This window comes from Eleutherodactylus coqui, chromosome 2 (genome assembly GCF_035609145.1).
Source record: "Eleutherodactylus coqui strain aEleCoq1 chromosome 2, aEleCoq1.hap1, whole genome shotgun sequence".
NCBI lineage: Eukaryota > Metazoa > Chordata > Amphibia > Anura > Eleutherodactylidae > Eleutherodactylus > Eleutherodactylus coqui.
The window spans coordinates 175,186,753-175,207,149 of record NC_089838.1 but is presented as its reverse complement, the minus strand read 5'-3'; the positions used below and the strand labels follow the sequence as shown (position 1 = coordinate 175,207,149).

The window sequence follows — 20,397 nt, the reverse complement described above, 5'->3', positions numbered from 1 at the left end:
TTCCCGCGGCACGGACGCAAGGACAGCTGCGTCTGTACCACGGATCCGGATGGCTTCAATGGAAGCCGCGGGAGCCATCCGTGCGGGAACACTGCACAAAAATTGAGCATGCTGCAGCTGTTTTCCCAAGTGTGCAATCCGCATGGCAGGGAAAACGGTATCCACAGGTATTTAATTACCTGCGGGTACCCAATGATTTCCTATGGGCATGGCTAACACATGCAAAAGACTCACACGGTTTTTAAAATTAAATTTTTGCCGTGGCCATGAGGCCTTAGGGATTATGATCAATTTGTCTTCCGCCTTTCACCCCAGTCCAATGGCCAGACTGAAAGGACCAATCAGACTCTTGAACAATACCTCTGCTGTTTCATTTCCTATATCCAGGATGATTGGGTGGACTACTTGGCGAACTATAATTCCACTCAGAGTCCCTTTTTTGCCAACTCTGGTCTACATCCAGTATTTATTCCTGATCTTATGATAAATAATACTACTCCTTGATCACAGACTATCAATGTTGTGGGAAACTCAGGAAAAGCTAAAAGAGATGCTACTAGAAGACCAGGCACATTATAAGGGGACAGCAGATAGACACCGCAAAGCTTCTTCTACATTCCAGGTCGGTGATGAGATTTGGTTATCTACCAGAAACCTGAAGATGCATGTGCCCTCTCCTGAATTGGGCCAAAAGGTTTATCGGGCCTTTTTGGGTTACCGCAAAAGGTAGTCAGGTTACCTTCCGCCTGGAACTCCCTAACGGGCTAAAGATACGTCCTGTGTTTCACATGGTGCTGCTAAAGTCATTTCTGGATAGCACCTTCCCAGGAAGAAACTAACCACCTCCTCCACCAGTGAGGGTTCACTGGGAGGACGAATTCGTAGTGGAGAAGGTCTTTGATTCAAGATGGCACAGAGGAATATTGTAATATCTTGTGGAGTGGAAGAGGTATGGGCCAGAGGAAAATTCATGGGAGTTGAACCAAAATATGCATGCTCTGGGACTCAAGGGATAGTCAGTAAGCCAGTCCCTGGGATGTCCGGAGGTCATCCTAGAAGGAGGGATTACCATCAGGACTTGAATTCAGAAACTCCAGTGCTCCAGCTCTTCCTGCTCAGCTATCTAACAGTATGGACAGCTCTGCTGCGAAGCTTAGCCAAGATCTTGTACTCCCTGTCTGGTTCTCTGTCCTGGACTTGCCCTGCTTCTGATTAGGCAAACTATAAAAGCCTGGCCCTGCCACTGGACCACTGTGCAATTATTGAGCTCCCTGCCAATAGTCCAGGTCCTTTTCCTAACCTGATCCTCCATACCTGCAAACTGCTACCACCTTTTACCAACTCCTGGCTTTCTTCTGACAACATTAGCTGCTTGTTCCCTTGTACCGCAACTGATACCACCTGTTACCAACTCCTTGCTCTCCCCTGACTATGCTCTCAGTCTGCATGGGCTACAACACCAGAGGCTTCAACCCAGAACCAGACTGGTTACAGGCAGTTTTGTGTAGGAGCAGTAACACGCCTACTTCAAGCCTCTCCTCCTTAACTGACCACTGGGTTGCAGGCTTCAGAGCCAGTAGTGGGAAATGGAGAGTATAGGTTGGACTGCCACCACATCACTACCTTTATAGACATCTACCCCATATTTCAGCATGTCCCAGGTCAGCAGCCAGCTATCGGAACATAAAAAAAAAATATCACCCCAACCATTCATGAGTACCAAGCCTGAAAGCATTGCACAGCTGCTAGCAATGGTAATGTTGCCCTTCATTGCCAGTGTGCTATCAGTACAGGTTTTCAGCACAGTTGGAATGTGATAACTGACAGGCATATATGCCTGTCCACAGACAATGCGGATCACCTGACGTTTATAAAAATGAACCAGGTGCGGATTTCACCTGACTTCTGCACCCCCATGGCAGATTCCACTGATTACTTAGCACGCTGGCAATTTGTACTTATATATGACTCAGCATAAATTTATATCAAAGACCACACTTTGACTTCAAGGTACTGCTGCTGCTCTCCTTCTCCTGTTTCTGCCATGTTTCCTATTTCTACTACACCTCAAATGCAAAATACAGCTCTCATGTTTCATCAAGGAGCACACTCTGTCCTTGCTGCTGAGGGGATGATGCAGCAGCTGCTGGTGTCCTTTTCCAGTTTTCACCATGGCTCCTCCTCCTCATTCTCCCAAATTGAAAATTTTCTAAAGGCCTGTTCACCTGGTAGAATTTGTCCTCTTCAAACTTTATGACATTGCTTTTCAAAGAAGCACCACATCCCCCTTGCCATCTCCCTTGGTGTGGTTTTTGGTAACTCTACTACTTTTCCTTGGAGGAGGAGGAATAGGAGGCCCATGCTTGGCTGTTCTGTTCAACTGGCAGAATTTGTACTTGGAAAATTTAGGGCATTATTTTTAAAACAAGCTCAAACTTGCCATCTTCCGGGGTGAAATTTTTGATCTAGATGACCCAATGTGGGCCTTCTTTTGTTTTTGCTGACACTCCCATGCTATGAGTGACCCCCCCCACCACTTACCCTCCCTTCACACACCACAGTACACAATATTTACTAATTTCTGGGAGGAGCACATTGTTCATCAGACGTCTGGCTGTATTTCCATGCAATTTGGGGGCCTTTGGCTGCATTAGAGACCTTCTGAAGGTCCCAATTCTTACTCTCATCAATTTTTATTGAAATTATATTTTTGAATGCAATTACCCTTTAATTTCATGACATTTATACATGGGTTATACAAATAAAGCGGGAGGAGTCAGGACGTGGGAGCAATGATGCTCCACTAATTACCTTAATGTTGTTTGCAGTGATGACTGAGGGCGGAGTCCAGCAACAGCCTTTAGGGAGACACCACTCAAGATCAATAGACTTTGGGGTCCAATGACAGCCCCTGCTGCTGGTAATGGAGACACCACATGTCATCCAGAGAGGAGGCACGCAGCTGTCTCATCCAGCAAAGTGGAAACAATTCACTTAGTTGATTGGACGGTGCTCGCTGACGCAGCAGACACTTGTAGCGATGTCATTAACAAGACGTCTGTCAGCAAGATCTTTCGCTTCATAAAATAACTTTTTTGCAACACTTCTCAGATGATCAGCAAGTTAACTGGACCTCTGTTTTTAATTAATTTCTGCCTTTAATTTCTGCATTTAAAGCTTGTCGCTGAAGGGTCCTAATGACATCGTGAGATTTAGACTTATGTAAGCTAATCTTCTGTATAGAATAACCACGTATAAATACCTTCATAGCATCCCACACCATAGACACTGATGAAGAGCCAATATAAATCTGAAAAAATTTTAACAGTGCCTCCTCATTTCTAGCTTTACCATTAACCCCTTAGTGACGGAGCCGAATTTTTGAAATCTGACATGTGTCACTTAACATATTATAACTCCGTAAAGGCTTTGCATATCAAAGTGATTCTGACAGTTTTTTTCGCCACATATTGTACTTCATTTAGGTGGTAAAAATAGACCGTTAGAACCTGTGTATATTTATTAAAAGTGCCAATATTAGGCGAAAATTTTAAAAATTGTCATTTTTTCACATTTTCAACTGTAATATGGTAAATATGTGCAACCATACTGTACAAATTTTTGCTAAAATATGTGTTTCCATCTGTTCACTTTATTCTGGAAGGACGTTTGAAAAAGATTTTTTTAACCATTTAGGAGACGTACAAAGTTAATATTACTTTTCCGCATTTTAAGGAACACTTTGTTTTCCTACAGCAAGCCAAGATTACAAAGGCTAATAGGTGTCATAATGATAGATACCCCAACAAATGACCCCATTTTAAAAACTACACCCCTTAATGTATTCACTGGGGGGTGTCATGAGTATTTTGAACCCACAGTTTTTTCCCCAGGAATTATTGCAATTTAGAGGAGAAAAAAATAAAATTTCATATTTTTGCAAATATGTCATTTTAAAGACATATTTGTTTTCTATAGTGCACATGAAAATGAGGATTGACACCCCAAAATAGATACCCCTGTTTGTCCTGTATTCGGAAATATACCCATTGTGGCCCTAATATGTCTGTATGCACAACAGGGCCCAAAATGAAAGGAGTAGTCAGTGTCTTTCAGAACAGAAATTTTGCTTTCAAGGCCTTTTAGGCCCCATAGCACACTTGTAGAGCTCTTGAGTAGCCAAAACCATAGAAAGCCCCCACAAGTGACTCCATTTTGAAAACTAGACCCCTTAAGAAATTTATCTAGGGGTTTACTGCCCATTTTGACTCCACACTTTTTGAATGAATTCAAGAAAAGCAGAAGTAAAAAATTGTGATTTGCCTTTTTTGGCAATTCTGACAATTTAAAAACAGTTTTTTTTAACAGCACACATATGAATGAAGACTTGCACCCCAAAATGGATACCCCCTGTTTGTCCTGTTTTCAGAAATATACCCATTATGGCCCTAATGTTATGACTGGATGCACAACGGGGCCCAAAATGAAAGGAGTAGTCATTGGCTTTCAGAACAAAAATTTTGCTTGAAGGCCTTTTATGCCCCATAGCACACTTGTAGAGCTCTTGAGTTGCTAAACCAAAGAGAACTCTGACAAATGACCGCATTTTGAAAACTAGACCCCTTAACGAATTCATCTAGTGGTGTATTGCGTATTTTGACCCCACAGTTTTTGAATGAATTTTAGCAAAGCAGAAGGAAAAAAATATGAGTTTTTTTTTTGTCAATTCTGTCATTTTAAAAACAGCTTTTTTTGTACAGCACACACATGAATGAGGACTTGCACCCTAAAATAGATACCCCTGTTTCTCCCACGTTCAGAGACATACCCATTGTGGCCCTAATCTTATGACTGGATGCACAAAGGGGCCCAAAATGAAAGGAGTAGTCGGTAGCTTTCAGAACAGAAATTGTGCATGAAGGCGATTTAGGCCCCATTGCCCACTTGTAGAGCCCTTGAGCGGCCAAAACCATGGAAAACACCCACAAATGATCCCATTTTTTAAAACTAGACCCCTTAAAGACTTTATTTAGGGGTCTACTGAGAATTTTCACCATACAATTTTTTGAATAACTCTAAGCAAAGCAGTAGAAAAAAATTAACGATTTTCATTTTTTTGGCAATTGTGTCAATTTAAAAACTGTTTTCTTTGTACAGCACACATATAAATGAAGACTTTCACCCCACAATGGATACCCCTGTTTGTGCTGCATTCAGAAACATACCCATTGTGGCCCCAATCTGCTTACAGGACACATCGCTAGGCCTATAATGGTAGGAACACCCATTGGATTTCAGGGTATAACTGAAATAATTCCAGGCCCCATTGCCCAATTGTAGAGCCATTGAGCTGCCAAAACGATGAAGAACGCCCACAAATGACCCCGCTTTGAAAACTAGACCCCTTAATGAATTCATCTAGAAGTGTACTGCATATTTTGATCCCACAGTATTTGAATGAATCTAATCAAAGCAGAAGGAAAAAATTACGATTTTAATTTTTTGGGCAATTGTGTCAATTTAAAAACCTTTTTTGTGTACAGTGTACATAGGAATGAAGACGTTCACCGCAAAATGGATACCCCTATTTGTCCCGTGTTCAGAAACATACCCATTGTGGCCCTAATCTACTTACAGGAAACATGGCAAGGCCTATAATGGAGGGAACACCCGTTGGATTGCAGGGCACAACTGAATAAATTCCAGGCCCCTTTGCTCACTTGTGCAGAAAAAAAAATTGGCGTACACACACACACACACACACACACACACACACACACACACCGCCCTTTTTGGCCTTCCCCAAATCTTAAATAAAAAGTAATAATGTAAACTGTGTGGGTTTTTTTCGAAGACAGGGGTAATTACGGGGGCCTGGTTGGGATGGGTACATGGGGCAATAAAATCTGGTATCCCCCCTCCTCTCATCCTTTTGGGGGGGTATTTCTTGACCTCAGCGGCAGGGATGGGGTGTAAAGTGGTGCACTGTGAGTCTCTGTAAGCTTGATAAGGTGCGGCGGTCTCACACAGAAGGTGTTCAACAAGCTGCTCCTGGAACTGCAGGAAGGCGAGCGTTCCTGGGGCTTCTTGTAAGTTACGGATTACAGGTAGCGGTCTGAATAACTCTGGCCACACACGGCCGTATGTGGAATCAGCTTGCGGACGCCTGCAGCGAATCCCAGCTGTGAGCCTGGCCGTGGCGCTGCATATGGCCGCGTAATGTACTGCGCATAACTGCCTACTCAAGCAGGCGGTCATGCGCAGTACACCTTTTTTGTTTGTATTTCCTGCGCTGTCGCTTAGAGATGACGCGAGTATCCGCAGCTTGTACACAATGTAGTTGTGTATGGTCTGCAGGTATATCCGCAACCACGGAGCACAATGGGCTCTGTGTTGCTGATATCCGCGGTAAAATAGAACACGCATTGTTCTGTTTTCTGTGAGTGGATTACGTAATTCCAACCTGCTAATATGAGCGGAAATGTGTAATCCAATGCGATTGATTTGCGTTTTACCGCAAATTACCGGGATCCGTAATTCCTCTTCGGTCATAGGAGACCAGCCTAAGGTAGATCGCTTTTTTTTATCATGTGACCAGAAACCGCTCATTGCTCCAGGCTCTCGGCGATCGTTGGTCGCTGGGAGCAAGGAGATTTTACATTTCCTAGGCTCCCCGCCTCCTGCGCATGTGTCCAGCATTTTGCTGGCGGTCGCATTCGCAGAATTTCGGGAAGGTCCGCGAAGGAGGAACGCATCGGGGTTCAAATACAGAGGCCTCCGGTAAAAAGTTTCATCTCCTCTCACTGATCGCATCGGTGAGGGGAGATGAAACTTCAACTTTTTTTTTACTTTTACGTGATCGCCATTATCCATTGGATAACAGTGAACACGTGACCAGGAACCGCTCAACGCGGCCACCCGTGAAAGCTCCAGGCTCTCGGCTACGTTTTGTAGCCAAGAGCAGGGAGATTTTGAATTACCCTGGCAAGCCACGGCTTTTGCGCATGCGTCTGCCGTTTTGGCAACGGGCGCGTGCGCAGAAGCTGTGGTAAGGTCCGCAGATAAATCCAGGGGCCTTTGGTATGTAATTTCATCCTCCCTCACAGATATGATCCGTGAGGGGAGATGAAACGTCAGCTTTTTAAACTTTTTTTTACTTTTTCAAACTTTTTTTAACTTTTTCAAACTTTTTTTAAAAACTTTTTTACACTTTTTTTAAACTTTAAATGATCACGGTTATCCATTGGATAACGGTGATTATGTCCCCATGGATCTCTCTCTGCTCCTGGCTATATATGGTAGCCAGGAGCAGAGGGATTTTGAATTTCCCGGGGCCTGAGCCCCTCTGTGCGCACGCCCGATGATTGACAGGGGACTTCAGGTCCCGGAGGATTGCAACACCGCTGAGGTCCGGGGGAGAGTATTTTCACCTCCCCTCATGGATCCAATCCATGAGGGGAGGTGAACCTAACTTTTTAAAAAACTTTTAAAAACTTTTTCGCGATTGCCACTATCCATTGGATATTCCCACGGCTCCCGTCCTTCTGCGCATGCGCGTGACGTCATCCGTCTGGCGTGCATGTGCAGAACAACGGTGCTGGGTCCTGGAGGACCCCTTCACCACGGCACACTTCGGGGAAGGCGGGTAATTTCAGCTGCCCTGATGGATCCGATCCATCAGGGCAGCTGAATCTTTAACTTTTGTTTTCACTTTATTGCGATCGGCGCTATCCATTGGATAGCACCGATCGCATTGCTGGGGGGACTGCCCGATGCCCAGGATGACAGCTCCATGCTGTCGGCTACCTGCGGGCACCGACAGCATGGAGCTGTCCGGTCCTCAGCCAAGAGGGCTTTAATCTAAAGAGGATGTATGTTTTTACGTCCTCTAGGATTAAAGCCCACTTAGCTAGGACGTAAATAGGCAATGGGGCCATCACTAAGGGGTTAAGCAGATTCAACCAAAAGGGATTTAACCTCTAAACTCTATCCAAACTGAATCCCCCACCATTCATATTCCATGACAAATAAGAGTAGAGGGTGATCAGACAATTTGTGGTAGATATTCCTCTCTATTAACATAAGGAATCATAGATTGAATACCTATAGGGAGATCTAATCTAGAAAGTGTATTATGTTAACTCGAAGAGAATTTTCGAACTTCTGGATTTCTCAACCTCCACAGATCACTTAAACCTAATTCCATTAACAAATGTACAAAAGTAGTTCGGGAAGGAGAAGCCACTATAGAACCTTTATTAAATTTATCCTAACAGGGATCCAGCCAATTATTAAAAGTGCCCACAATTAATGTAGGCACAGCAGTGGATATAGCCACAAATTCTATTACCTTCTTAATACATTCAGTGGGATACAGAGGGGGGAAAATATATTGCCACCAAAAATATTTATTTTGTGCAAAAATACATTTAAGACAACTGAATCTCCCCATAGAATCTATAAAAGATAATTCAATACACTTAGTCAACAGGAATAACTCGAGTACACAGAATGAAAAGAATGTGCCCATACAGAATGGTGAAATACAGTATCTTTTTTAAATGTGTTTCTAATAGACAAACAATAATTGATTGAAATTGTTGAACAGATAAACAGTGGATCTTTTAGTTTTGTCTCCCATGCCCCACATATTCCACAAAATTATATTAATCTCTTGAACCATCGTAAATTATATTCATTATTTGTGTTCCACACATATAATTTAAAATGCTGGCTGCATTGCATGGTAGAGGAGTAGAGAGGGAAGAGGAGAAAAAAACAAAAACAGCCTGCACACCAAATCCTATATACACATACACATATTCAGTCATGAGACTAACGGCAGCAATCTGTTGTAACTCAGCAATGCACAGCCTATGTCTCTTTCTCTCTTCAGAGATAGACCTTATCTTAGCAAAGAATGCAGTCTCATTTCCATTTGCACAAACAGTCTTAAACCAGGCTTCTGGCCCTTTAAATTCCAAAACAGCAACTTCTTGAAAAAACACAGTCTTTCTACACTCGGCTCTCTTTTCCACAGCAAACATCTTGAAAAACAATCATTCGGTTTTGGCTTCTGAACAGTCTTGAACAGCAGAAATGTACTTCATCTAACAGTCTTCATACCTCAGCCCTTTTGACCCTTTAAACTGAATCACAGCCAACTTTATTGTGCCATTTTCACCTGCCTCCTCCAGCATATGTGACAACTTGGGGGATTAGTAATTCACTGGGACCGCCAGCTTCTTTCATAAGACAGTTGGCACACAAAGCAATTTACTTCCACGCCAAAGTTTATCTTTAAATAGTGATTGCAACCAGCTTTACTCACAGATCAGCCAAAGCAACACAACCTATTATTTCCCATTCTAAATTCGGACACCATAGGCACTTGCCCACAGGTGCCTAGGAGATAAATGGTCTTGCATAAGTCTGCACTAGAGGTAGTATGTGATGTATGAATATTTAGGATATAAAACACATTACCTGTCAGTTAAACAATCAGTTATATATGGATTTCTCATGGTATGATTTAACAGACAGATCACACAAAAAAGATAGACTTACCAATAGAAAACTGCAACACAGATGATGTAGTTGTATTAAGGCTAGTTGTTATCTAAAATAAAAAAAGACCTATTTAAACATTATTTCTTTTAACTATTCTAGAATCTACAGATTAAACTGATTTCACATTTACACTATTATTTCTGTAAATTTTATAGGTTCTTATGGCATGACAACAGATTAAGATTTCGAAACCCATGAGAAACTGATACAGAAAGTATACTTAAAAAATTCAGAACTTTTCATTATACAGAGCATAACCTTTATTTGCTGAACTAGATTAGCCCCTCAATGGCAGGGCAAACGGTATAGCTTTACTGTGAAAAGCAAAATTTTGGATGCATTACATTCTCACAAGAATTCTTTTCAGAACATTCTCACTTGTGATTAAAGCAATTAATACAATAATTATGTATTGAGATATCACTGGTCGCAAACAGCTCCTTTTTTTTTAGCAACTTTACACAGACTTGCCCTTCTCTCCAAGTGCCAGAAGTCATGAGTAGTATCTGTGTAAATTTGCTGAAAGGGAACAAAAACAAGCTGCTGTGCTCCTGAAGAGAGGAAGGTCAGTGGCAGCTAAAACAAGCAGTGTTTCCCTAGGAGAGGAGTCACTCAGAGATGAGCGAGTACCAAAATGCTGGCGCTCAGCCAATCACAATCAGCTCTTTCAGCAGGTAGGGATTTTAAATCCCTGCCTGCTGATAGATCAGCAGCGCTACAGAGTCAGGGACAGCGCGGATAAGACGTGGCTGAGCCCGGCAGCTGTTGGTTTTTCAGGGAAGGGCTTTAAATATAAGCCTCAGCCAATCACAATCAGCTCTTTCAGCAGGTGGGGATTTTAAATCCCCGCGTGCTGATAGATCAGGGCTACAGAGCCAAGGACAGTGCGGAGAAGTCGCGGCTGAGCCCTGGCAGCTAAGGGCAGGTGAGTAACAATTTTTTTTATTTTGGGCACTATTTTTCAGGGAATTATTGTTTCAGGGAAGGGCTTATATGCAAATGAAATCCCTTCAGCGCGACTTCTCCGCACTGTCCCCGACTCTGCACTATTGATCTATCAGCATGTGGGGATTTAAAATCCCCACCTGCTGAGAAAACTGATTGTGATTGGCTGAGCGTCTCAGCTGAAGGCAGGTGAGTATCCCCTTTTTTTTTTTTTTTTACATTATTGTTTCAGGGTTTTTTTTTTTAGGGAAGGGCTTGTATTTAAAGTCCTTCCCTGAAATCGAATTACTGGGGGGCTGGCAGCACGATCCTCTACTGCAGCTGTCATGTGTGACAGCTGCGGTAGGGAATTGAAGAATTCCTCTGCTGCATCTGTCACAGATGTGCCAGATGTAGCAGAAGATAATTTTTTTTTACTACCGGGGATAAAGGAAACATCTGCCGCATGCGGCAGATGTGTTCTTCATCCCCGCGGGGGACACGGCAGCGGCGGAGAGGGAAGTTTTGTTTTTTTTTTGTTTGTTTTTTTACACTTAAATTATTGTTTTGCAGGGAAGGGCTTATATGTAAGGCCCTTCCATGAAAAACAATTAAGGGGGGGGGGGAGACTATTGCTTTCAATGGAGCCGCTGACAGCAGCCGCAGCTTCATTAATGGCGGGTGGGGAGGAGAGGGTCAAGATTTTCTTGAGCACCACGCGGTGCTCGGCTCGAGTAATGAGTACATCGAGCATGCTAATGCTGAAACGAGCATCAAGCTCGGACGAGCATGCTCGCTCATCTCTAGTCACTAACTCACTGTCTTCCCTCTCTCCCAAGTGCTAGATGCAGTATAGCTGTTTGCTTTAACTTTTTTACAGTAACTAAATACTGGCTTATTCTGGTTCTTTTAGCACCACGGAGAGGCAAACATCTGTATAAAATTGTTAAAAAATATTGTAAGTAAGCAGCTGTTCTATGAGGCAACTGGGCACTGTTTAGACTGAGAAGCAAAAGGGAGGCAAGCTTGAGGATGCAAAGGGCAAGCAGCAAGTGAGTCAGATTGTAGCTGGGGAGTGGAGGAGAGTCTGACAATCTGACAAGTCAAACCATAACACTGGTTTGACTGAGGACTGGCTAAAGTTACAGAATGAAATGCCTTATTGAAAACATCCCTTGAGAAAGTACTGTGCTTGCTTTTGTCTTTAAGCTCCCTGTAGTAAATAAATCAGGCCACAAATCATTGTATGCAGACCCCAAATTATGTGATACCTGACATTCAGTAAATGCAAGGACATGCAGTTGTACCATCCTCAGCCACAAGTACTGTACCTACCTAAGGCCTCCCTACTCAATATATGAATTTCTGATGATTAAAATGGTTGTTATATTCTCTCATTCACTACTAGATTCATATTTGCTTATTATGTCATCTGGTCATCTAATATACAATGGCAAAACTTGGCCATGTACAGTCTGACTTTCTAACATTGCCTTAGAAATAAAAACCCTTTACTTTTACAAGATTTAAAAAAAAGAAAAACTACTTCCAGTATAGCAAAATCAAAAAACAAGCAATTTGACTCCTAGCTTGGAATATTAACTTACAATCTCTCTTGGCCCATATGGATCACAAAACGTGACAGCACTTCCATGCATGATTACACCGCACAGCTCTCCAACTTCACAATTTTTGCATGGCGTCCTGCAAAATAAGATACAAAGAACACATTTAATTTGTGAAAATTTCTCCATTACTAGAAAAAAAACAAACCTTGAAACAAAGTGTAGAAAGACATGCTTTTTGTTGAGAAATTTGGAAAGGTCTGGTGTGATGACATTTTAAATGTAATCTGCTGTTTGACAGTTCTCCGTTTTTCCTTTCCTTAACATTCTTTCTATTAATTTTTAAACAATTACGTCCTTTTTCTATGTGCATCCATCTCTTATGAAATGTATGCTGGAATAATAAAATACACCTCGAATGATGATCAAAAAAAAAACTGTCAAGTTATCATTATTTTTCAAATAAGTTAACAGTAGCAGAGCAAAAAAATGTAAATAAAAATATGCAGTTCACTTGTTCATAAATCCAAAATTAACATTTTTTGATATTGGTGATAACTAGTCATATTCATAAAAATAAATAACCATTTTAATTTGCTACTATTAAACATTTTGTCGGTTGGTCTTCATTATTAGTGATTGTGCCACTAAAGTACATCAATATCATACAGAATCAACCTTGATCATTGACCTGAAACATCTTGCTTTCTTGTGTTGCTTTGAAACCTTTTTTAATGTACCCGCATTTGAAAGGATAATTATAAAATGTAATGTAATTTTTATCACTTAAAGGCATTTTCCGAGGTGGAAAAAAAATAAAATAAAATAATCCAGAGGTGTCCGAACCTCATCTTTTGGCCTACTTCTGACACCTGGTTATGTGGTATTGTCCCTCTGTTATCCATCATGTCATTACAGGGAGCTAATTCCAATAACTAAGTCAGCCCTCTTCTCTATCTGTGCATTAGAGACAGAGAACAGTGGTGGTTTAGTTAGTGAAATGACACAGGCAGCCTCCGCAATGAAATTACAGACAACGTAATGGCTATGAAATGTGACCCAGTGTTGGAACCAGGCCAGAAGTGGAGATTCTGACACTGCAGGACCATATAAGTAATCCCCTTTCTTGGACAACCCTGCTAATCCTTTGATAACTCAACCAATTTTCATTTTTGCACATTTGATTTTTAAATCTACACCTCCAAGCCATATGAGCTTTCTTGTGGGTTTTTAAGAGTACCATTCAATGTACCATATAATGTTCTGAAAAACTTTTTAAGGAACCTTACTTAAGTGGGGTGAAATGTCTTTGTCTCTTTTTTTTCTGGGGGGGGGGGGGGATATTTAATTTCTACTGTGTTGAATTTGCAAAAAAATGACATGTTAATGGTGATCTCAAATTTATATAGTTTTTATGTTTTACTACTTCATAATTCATTTTTTAAATTTGATTTTTGTAGCTGTATTCTGACACCCAAAGCTTTTTATTTTTCTGTTGAGAGAACTGTGGGAGGGATAGTTCCTTGCATGACAAGCTGTGGTTTTTACAGTATCTTTTGGTTGCAAACAACTTTATTTTTAATTCAATTTCCTTGCAGAGCAGGGGTGATGAAAAAATACAATTCTGGCATTGCATGCTTTTTTTTTTTTACAGTGCTTACCATGTGGGATAAATACCATTTTATCAATTCAGACATTTTGGATGTGATGTTACTTGTTACTTTTATTCTTTTATTGTTTATATATTTTATAGTTATATTTTTTATGCAAAAAAAGTGTATATATTTTTCAATTTTTGCTTTTTTTTTTTTAAATCTTCTACACTGTAGTGTAATGAGTGACCTGAGATCAAATGTCATGGAAATGTTTCCGACAGGGGGCCTTTATCGATGGTGCCACTTGTCTCTGGATGGCGGAAAACAAAACAGTTTAAGCTGCTCCTGCTTGTCAGATTATCAAATGATCCTCTGTACTGTTTGTCTGCCGATGGTATCTTGAGTCCAGTGGCTTCAACATATCCTAACAGGTAATTCGTCAATACACCTATCCAGATTCTCACATTCCAATAATGCACCCCTCTCAAAATCTTAACTGAGCAAATTTTTTTTGACTGCATCACAGAGGCATGGCTAGCGGTCAACAAGCATCTGCCTGACATGTAACTGCATGCCACGTTTTGCAGCAAAATGGCAAGTCTTTTTAGGTGCTTGACGTTTTTGACAAAGAGTATGTGTGTGTATGTGTGTATATACATACACACAGACACACACTAGCTGACGTACCAGGCTTTGCCCGAGTTAGGGCTCATTCACACAGGTGTATGAGCACAATGCTGCGAGTCTCGCAGTGTTGCATTCATCGCAACCTGTTTGCTTTGCCAGCAGAGTCAACAGAGATCTGGAATGGGCTGCGATTGGCACTGCACATGCTCGGGATTCTGACATTTTTTACATCTTCTTGCCATTTCTTAAGAGAGTTTGAGACAAAAAGGCACAAGAAAAAAGTATTTGGAAAGAGTTAGAGGACAATAGTTTTTTTTCTGAGGGAAAACTGTCCCATGAGCAAAAGTTAACACATGCTGTGAATGCAAATACACCTTTAATTACTGTTCTCATGTACTGGACCCAAATTTTACCCTGCATTCTCTCATATTCTGAGCATTTCCTGGCACCAAAGATGAGGATTCTTCCAAGGTTCACTTTATCTGTAATTCACAATGTCACTGAATCTATTAACAAGTGTCATGTTTATCTTTTTAGGTACAAAAAGACACTACATTTCCAACCATTTAACGGATGAGAACCCGCCCAGTTCACTTCACTAAACAATTTAATGGAAAGGAAACATCTGTTATTTCTCACATTTTCTTAGTTTCATTTCATTCTAATAATACTAGGACAGAATTCTCCAATTTTGTACATTGTACAAAATACAAAATTGTACATTCTCCAATTTTCCTTTTTTCTAAAAATTAAACTATGATTTTTTTTCCATAATGATACAATACAGACATTATGAAGAGTTAATGTTAAAGGGGTTTTCTAAACATAAAAAGAATTACAAGTCCTGTGCTGTCCATGCACAGATGCCTGCTGAGGCCATTGACTGGCTCAGCAGTCACATTAGTGATGAACGTACATGACCACCACAGTCTCTTCTGGGATCAGACCATCGGGGGCCAGACAGGTGAGACCATTAGGAAGGACTTTTTCTCCATGTTGCACCATTGTCACCTGTCTTATCTTAAAAAAAAAAAAAAAAAAAATATTTTATATATATATATATATATATATATATATATATATATATATATATATATATATATATATATATATATATATATATATATATATATATATAATCAAAAAAAACCTTTTAAATGAAAATAAGGCTACTTCCACACAGGTGAGCCCAATATTATACTTGTGAACATGTGATTTACCCGCAGATACAAGGTGATTTTCAGGTAAAAACGCATCACATGTGTAAAATTCCAATCCTCTCGCATGAGTTTCAATGGGAAACCATTCATCGCACGGCATGCGAGAGCCATGCAGTGCATTAAAGGTCCCATTGAAATCAATGGGTGATGCATTCCAAAGAACGCAAAAAGAGAGAGCATGCCACATTGCTTGTGTATATCACTCCATTCAAAAGAATGGGGTTTATATTTGTGTGAGATGTGTACATCTCGCAACACACAAATCTTGTGCGAGTTTCTCAGCGATGTGAATGCAGCCTAAATTAACTACTTTAAATTGCCTTACAAATATATTTTTTCTTGAAATAAACTCATTGTGGCTTTGGACATGCTATATATAATTCTGCCTCTGTTTTGACTACAGAAAAAGGTCCCCAGTGAACCTTTGCTGATCAGTGCTATTATGACTATTAATTGGATAATACTTTTATTAATGAAAATTTGTGCACAATTATATCAGTCATGGTCACTTTTTCATGTTTTTTGTATTTAAAGACTAAGTTCTGTGCACTAAAATGAAAATTTACGCAACTTTCAGATGGTCCTGATAAAAAATGTTCAACTATTATGTGCCTACAACTGATATGCAAAACTCTCCATGATAACCTCAAACTCTATCCGGAAGTCAAACACCCATCTGTCTTCTGTCTTGCTAATAAACATTAGGTAGGTTGGCAAGAAGTAAACAGATAGAAGGGAGCACGACTACAGCATCACACTATACCGAGTTTGTTTATGGTTTGTTACTATGGAGACACATAGGTCTACAGAGGAGCTTTAGGCACAAATGACATTATTATTTAAGACTATTTACTAAGTTATTAATCTTTTGTTTTAGATGCATTAGGGCAAGTAAAAATTGTTGTGAAGATGTAAAGTATATAGGCTTTAATGAATAGATTACAAAATCTATTATAAATATAGCTTATTATTTATGTCATTGTTAATGTATCCCACAAACCTTTTAGTGAGGGGTGTTGCCTCTGATTTTATCAGTATTAAGGAATCTAAGTTACATAGGAAGCAGAGAATGTCTTGAAACATATGCTTAATCAGAAAAAACATGTCAGTAGAGATGAGCGAGCATGCTCGTTCGAGCAGTAGCATACTCAAATGTGCTTGTTACTTGAGCAAGCACCAGGCAGTGCTCGAGAAAATTTCATGCCCCCTCCCCACATGTTTAGCGACATTATTAGCCAATAAACATGCAGGGAAGGCTTTACCACTTCCTGCTGTGACGTGCCAACCCTGTGCACATCTATAGCAGTGACTGGCTGGGCTTATCAGGTGACCTCCGAGTATTAAAACTCTGGTCACCTGAGGCTCGCTTCACACGCATGCTGCATGAGCTGAGGGATAGAGCTGCTGCTATAGGGAAAGCGATAGTGTAGGGTACAGGTTGCGGTTAGGCAGGGATCCTTGCTCCAATAACCCAACAGTCCTTTCTAGGACTACAACTCCTCTCATTGTGTGCATCAGCAGTTTGGCTGGCTGGGAGCAGTAGTGCGCACAAAGTATTCTCAAGCATCCTGGCTGTATACTGCATACTGTTACCGGTTTTATGCAGTATACTGCTAGTGGTGTACAGAGACTAGATAGGAAGTAACAAAACGCCTATCATTTTTCTTTTTTTTAGCTTTTTTGCCTGCTGAAAGCATACGCTATATACCAGTGTCTAGGTGCTGTCAATCTATGCTCTCTAACAACAGTATACACACTTAAAAAAAATTTTTGGCCTGCTCAAAGTGTACGGTATATACCCGTGTGTTGGTGCTGTTAATCTATGCTATCTAACAACAGTATAGACCAGTGGTGGCAAACCTATGGCACGCGTGCCAGAGACGGCACGCAGAACCCTCTCTGCTGGCACGCAGAGTCATCGGCAGCTCACCACGTTAGCGCCCCTAGCTTCGGACTGGGAGACCAGGTACAGCAGGATGGACCAATGGCCCTGGCAGGTGAGACATGTCCCTGACGGCATACTCCCTCACCTTTCTCTGAAGGTCTTCACTTTTTGTCTTTTCAGTGACCCTGGCGCGCTCCCTTCTTCACTGCAGTGGCAGCCCGGCATCTTCCCTGCCTGCTCCGCGTCTGCGACTGGTCCCCCGCTGTCAGTCCCGGCGCGCTCCCTTCTTCACTGCAGTGGTGGGCCGGCATATTGCATGCCTCCTGCGCGGCATGCATGCTAACAGCTGGGAGGCCAGTGGCGGCGAGGGCACATGGCAAGACACAGCCGGCATTGAGTGGGACAGCGGGGAGCACAGTAACAGCGGCCACAGGGGGAAGAGGGGCCGAGAGCGCACTGTCATGAGTGTGACAGGCTGGGAGCGCAGGGTCTGCAGCGGGGGTGGCCGGGAGCACTGTGTCATGAGTGTGGGGGCACTGGCGTAACCCTGGAGGCCAGGCAAAAAGCTTGGCACAGGCTGCTGCTAGAACCTGCTTGCAAGTAGCCAATTGGAAGCTAGGGGTGTGACAGGGGCATTCCTGAATGGAAACCCTGTCACACCCCTAGCTTCTGGTGGTGACAAGATATACCATTTTCGGAAGATGGGGTGTGTATATGGGTCTTGGTGGGGAAGGGGCGCTGTTACCGCTGGGCTCACCGTGGGGAAGGGGCGCTGTTACCGCTGGGGCTGCCGTGGGGAAGGGGCGCTGTTACCGTTGGGGCCGCCGTGGGGAAGGGGCGCTGTTACCGCTGGGGCCGCCGTGGGGAAGGGTCGCTGTTACCGCTGGGGCCGCCGTGGGGAAGGGGCGCTGTTACCGCTGGGGCCGCCGTGGGGAAGGGGCGCTGTTACCGCTGGGGCCGCCGTGGGGAAGGGGCGCTGTTACCGCTGGGGCCGCCGTGGGGAAGGGGCGCTGTTACCGCTGGGGCCGCCGTGGGGTGTCCCTGTTACCTCTGGGGCCGCCGTGGGGTGTCCCTGTTACCACTGTTTAAATTTTTTTTGGAGCCTGCTGAAGGCATACGGTATACCCATGTCTGGGTGCTGTCAATCTACATTATCTAACAACAGTATACACACTTAAAAATTTTTTTTTTGCTTGCTCAAAGCATACGGTATATACCCATGTATTGGTGCTGTTAATCTACGCTAACAGTATACACTGTTAACATTTTTGGGGGGCCTGCTGAAAGCATACGGTAAATACCCGTGTGTGGGTGCTGCCAATCTACGCTATCTAACAACAGTATACATTGTTTACATTTCTTTGGGGCATGCTGAAAGCGTACGGTATATACCAGTGTCTGGGTGCTGTCAATCTACTCTAACAACAGTATACACACTTTAAATTTTATTTTTGCCTGCTGAAAACGTACGGTATATACCCGTGTGTTGGTGCTGTCCATCTACGCTATGTAACAGTATACACTGTTTAAATTTTTCGGGGGCCTGCTGAAAGCATACGGTATATACCCATGTCTGGGTGCTGTCAATCTACATTATCTAACAGTATACACACTTAAAAATTTTTTTTTGCTTGCTCAAAGCGTACGGTATATACCCATGTCTGGGTGCTGTCAATCTACGCTATCTAACAACAGCATACACTGTTTATTGTGTCTATTTTGGCCTATAAGCCTACACAAAATAACTCACATTTTGCGTAGCATTTTGTCCAAGTGCATTCTAAAACATAATGAAGAGTAGGGGTAAGGGTCGAGGTCGAGGATGTGGACGTAGACGTCTCAGTGAGGGTGTGGGCAGAGGCCGAGGTTCTGGGTGGGGTAACTCTGTGCCTGCTGCTGAGGGATTAGTAGAGCGGCGTGTATCTACGCTCCCTAGCTTCATCTCACATTTTGCAGCTCCACGTGGTAGACCATTATAAAAAGCACAACAGTGCGATCAGGTGATGACGTGGATAGCGGATAACGCGTCCAGTAATTTATCCAACACCCAGTCTTCCACACAGTCCACTCATGCTAGCCAAGGGACTGCACCTCTGAATCCTCAGGCTGCTCCTCCTTCCTCCCAGCCTGGCCACTCCAGGAAAAGGAGAGATTCAGAACAGGCATACTCCAAGGAACTGTTCTCGGGTTCCTGCCCTGAGTCGGAAAAAATGGTTCATCATCAGCCACCTGAGCAGTTTGTCGTCAACGATGCCCAAAATTTGGACCTTTCACAGACTCCGGGTGATGTGTCTGGGGACTTCAAAGTAGTGTCTCAAGAGCTATTTGTGGATGATGAGACACAGTTGTCTGTCAGTGAGGTTGTTGTTAGGGCAGTAGGTCTGAGGTCAGAGCAGACTGAGGATTTAGAGGAAGAGCTGGTGGATGATGAAGTGACTGACCCCACCTGGGCTGCTAAGCCTACTGAAGACAGGGCTTCAGAGGGGAAGGCAAGTGCAGCAACAGAACAGGTTGGAAGAGGCAGTGGGGTGGCCAGAGGGAAAAGCAGGGCCTCAGCAAATTATCCCCCAACTGTTCCCCACAGCACCTCCTCGCAGCAAGCCTCCATGCATAGGGCTAGGTGTTCGAAGGTCTGGAGGTTTTTAATTGAGAGAGCGGACGACCGAAGAACAGTGGTGTGCAATCTGTGCCACACCAAGATCAGCAGGGGAGCCACCACTACCAGCCTGAGCACCACCAGCATGCGCAGGCATATGATAGCGAAGCACCCGACGAGGTGGAGCGAAGGCCATTCACCGCTTGTGGATCACACCACTGCCTCTTCCCCTGTGTCACATCCTGGCACTGAGATGCAATCCCCCTCCCAGGATGCAGGCACGAGTGTCTCCTGGCCTGCACCCACACCTTCACCTCCACGGTCCTCCACTGCCTCCACCAATGTGTCCCAGCATAGCGTTTAGCTGTTGATAACCTAAGCATCAGAACGCAAACGGAAATATGCCGCCACCCAC

At 42.8% G+C, this 20,397-nt stretch overlaps 1 protein-coding gene across 1 annotated transcript in view; it reads right to left on the bottom strand.

The window, feature by feature from the left end:
• The window catches only part of RELN (reelin), a 655,909-nt gene that overhangs the window by 429,974 nt on the left and 205,538 nt on the right, over nucleotides 1-20,397 (bottom strand). The window contains exons 7-8 of the mRNA XM_066591974.1: nucleotides 12,102-12,198; nucleotides 9,568-9,619 (exon numbers count right to left, since the gene is read on the bottom strand). Coding sequence (XP_066448071.1) covers nucleotides 9,568-9,619; nucleotides 12,102-12,198 — 149 coding nt within the window. The remainder of the gene's footprint in view (nucleotides 1-9,567; nucleotides 9,620-12,101; nucleotides 12,199-20,397) is intronic.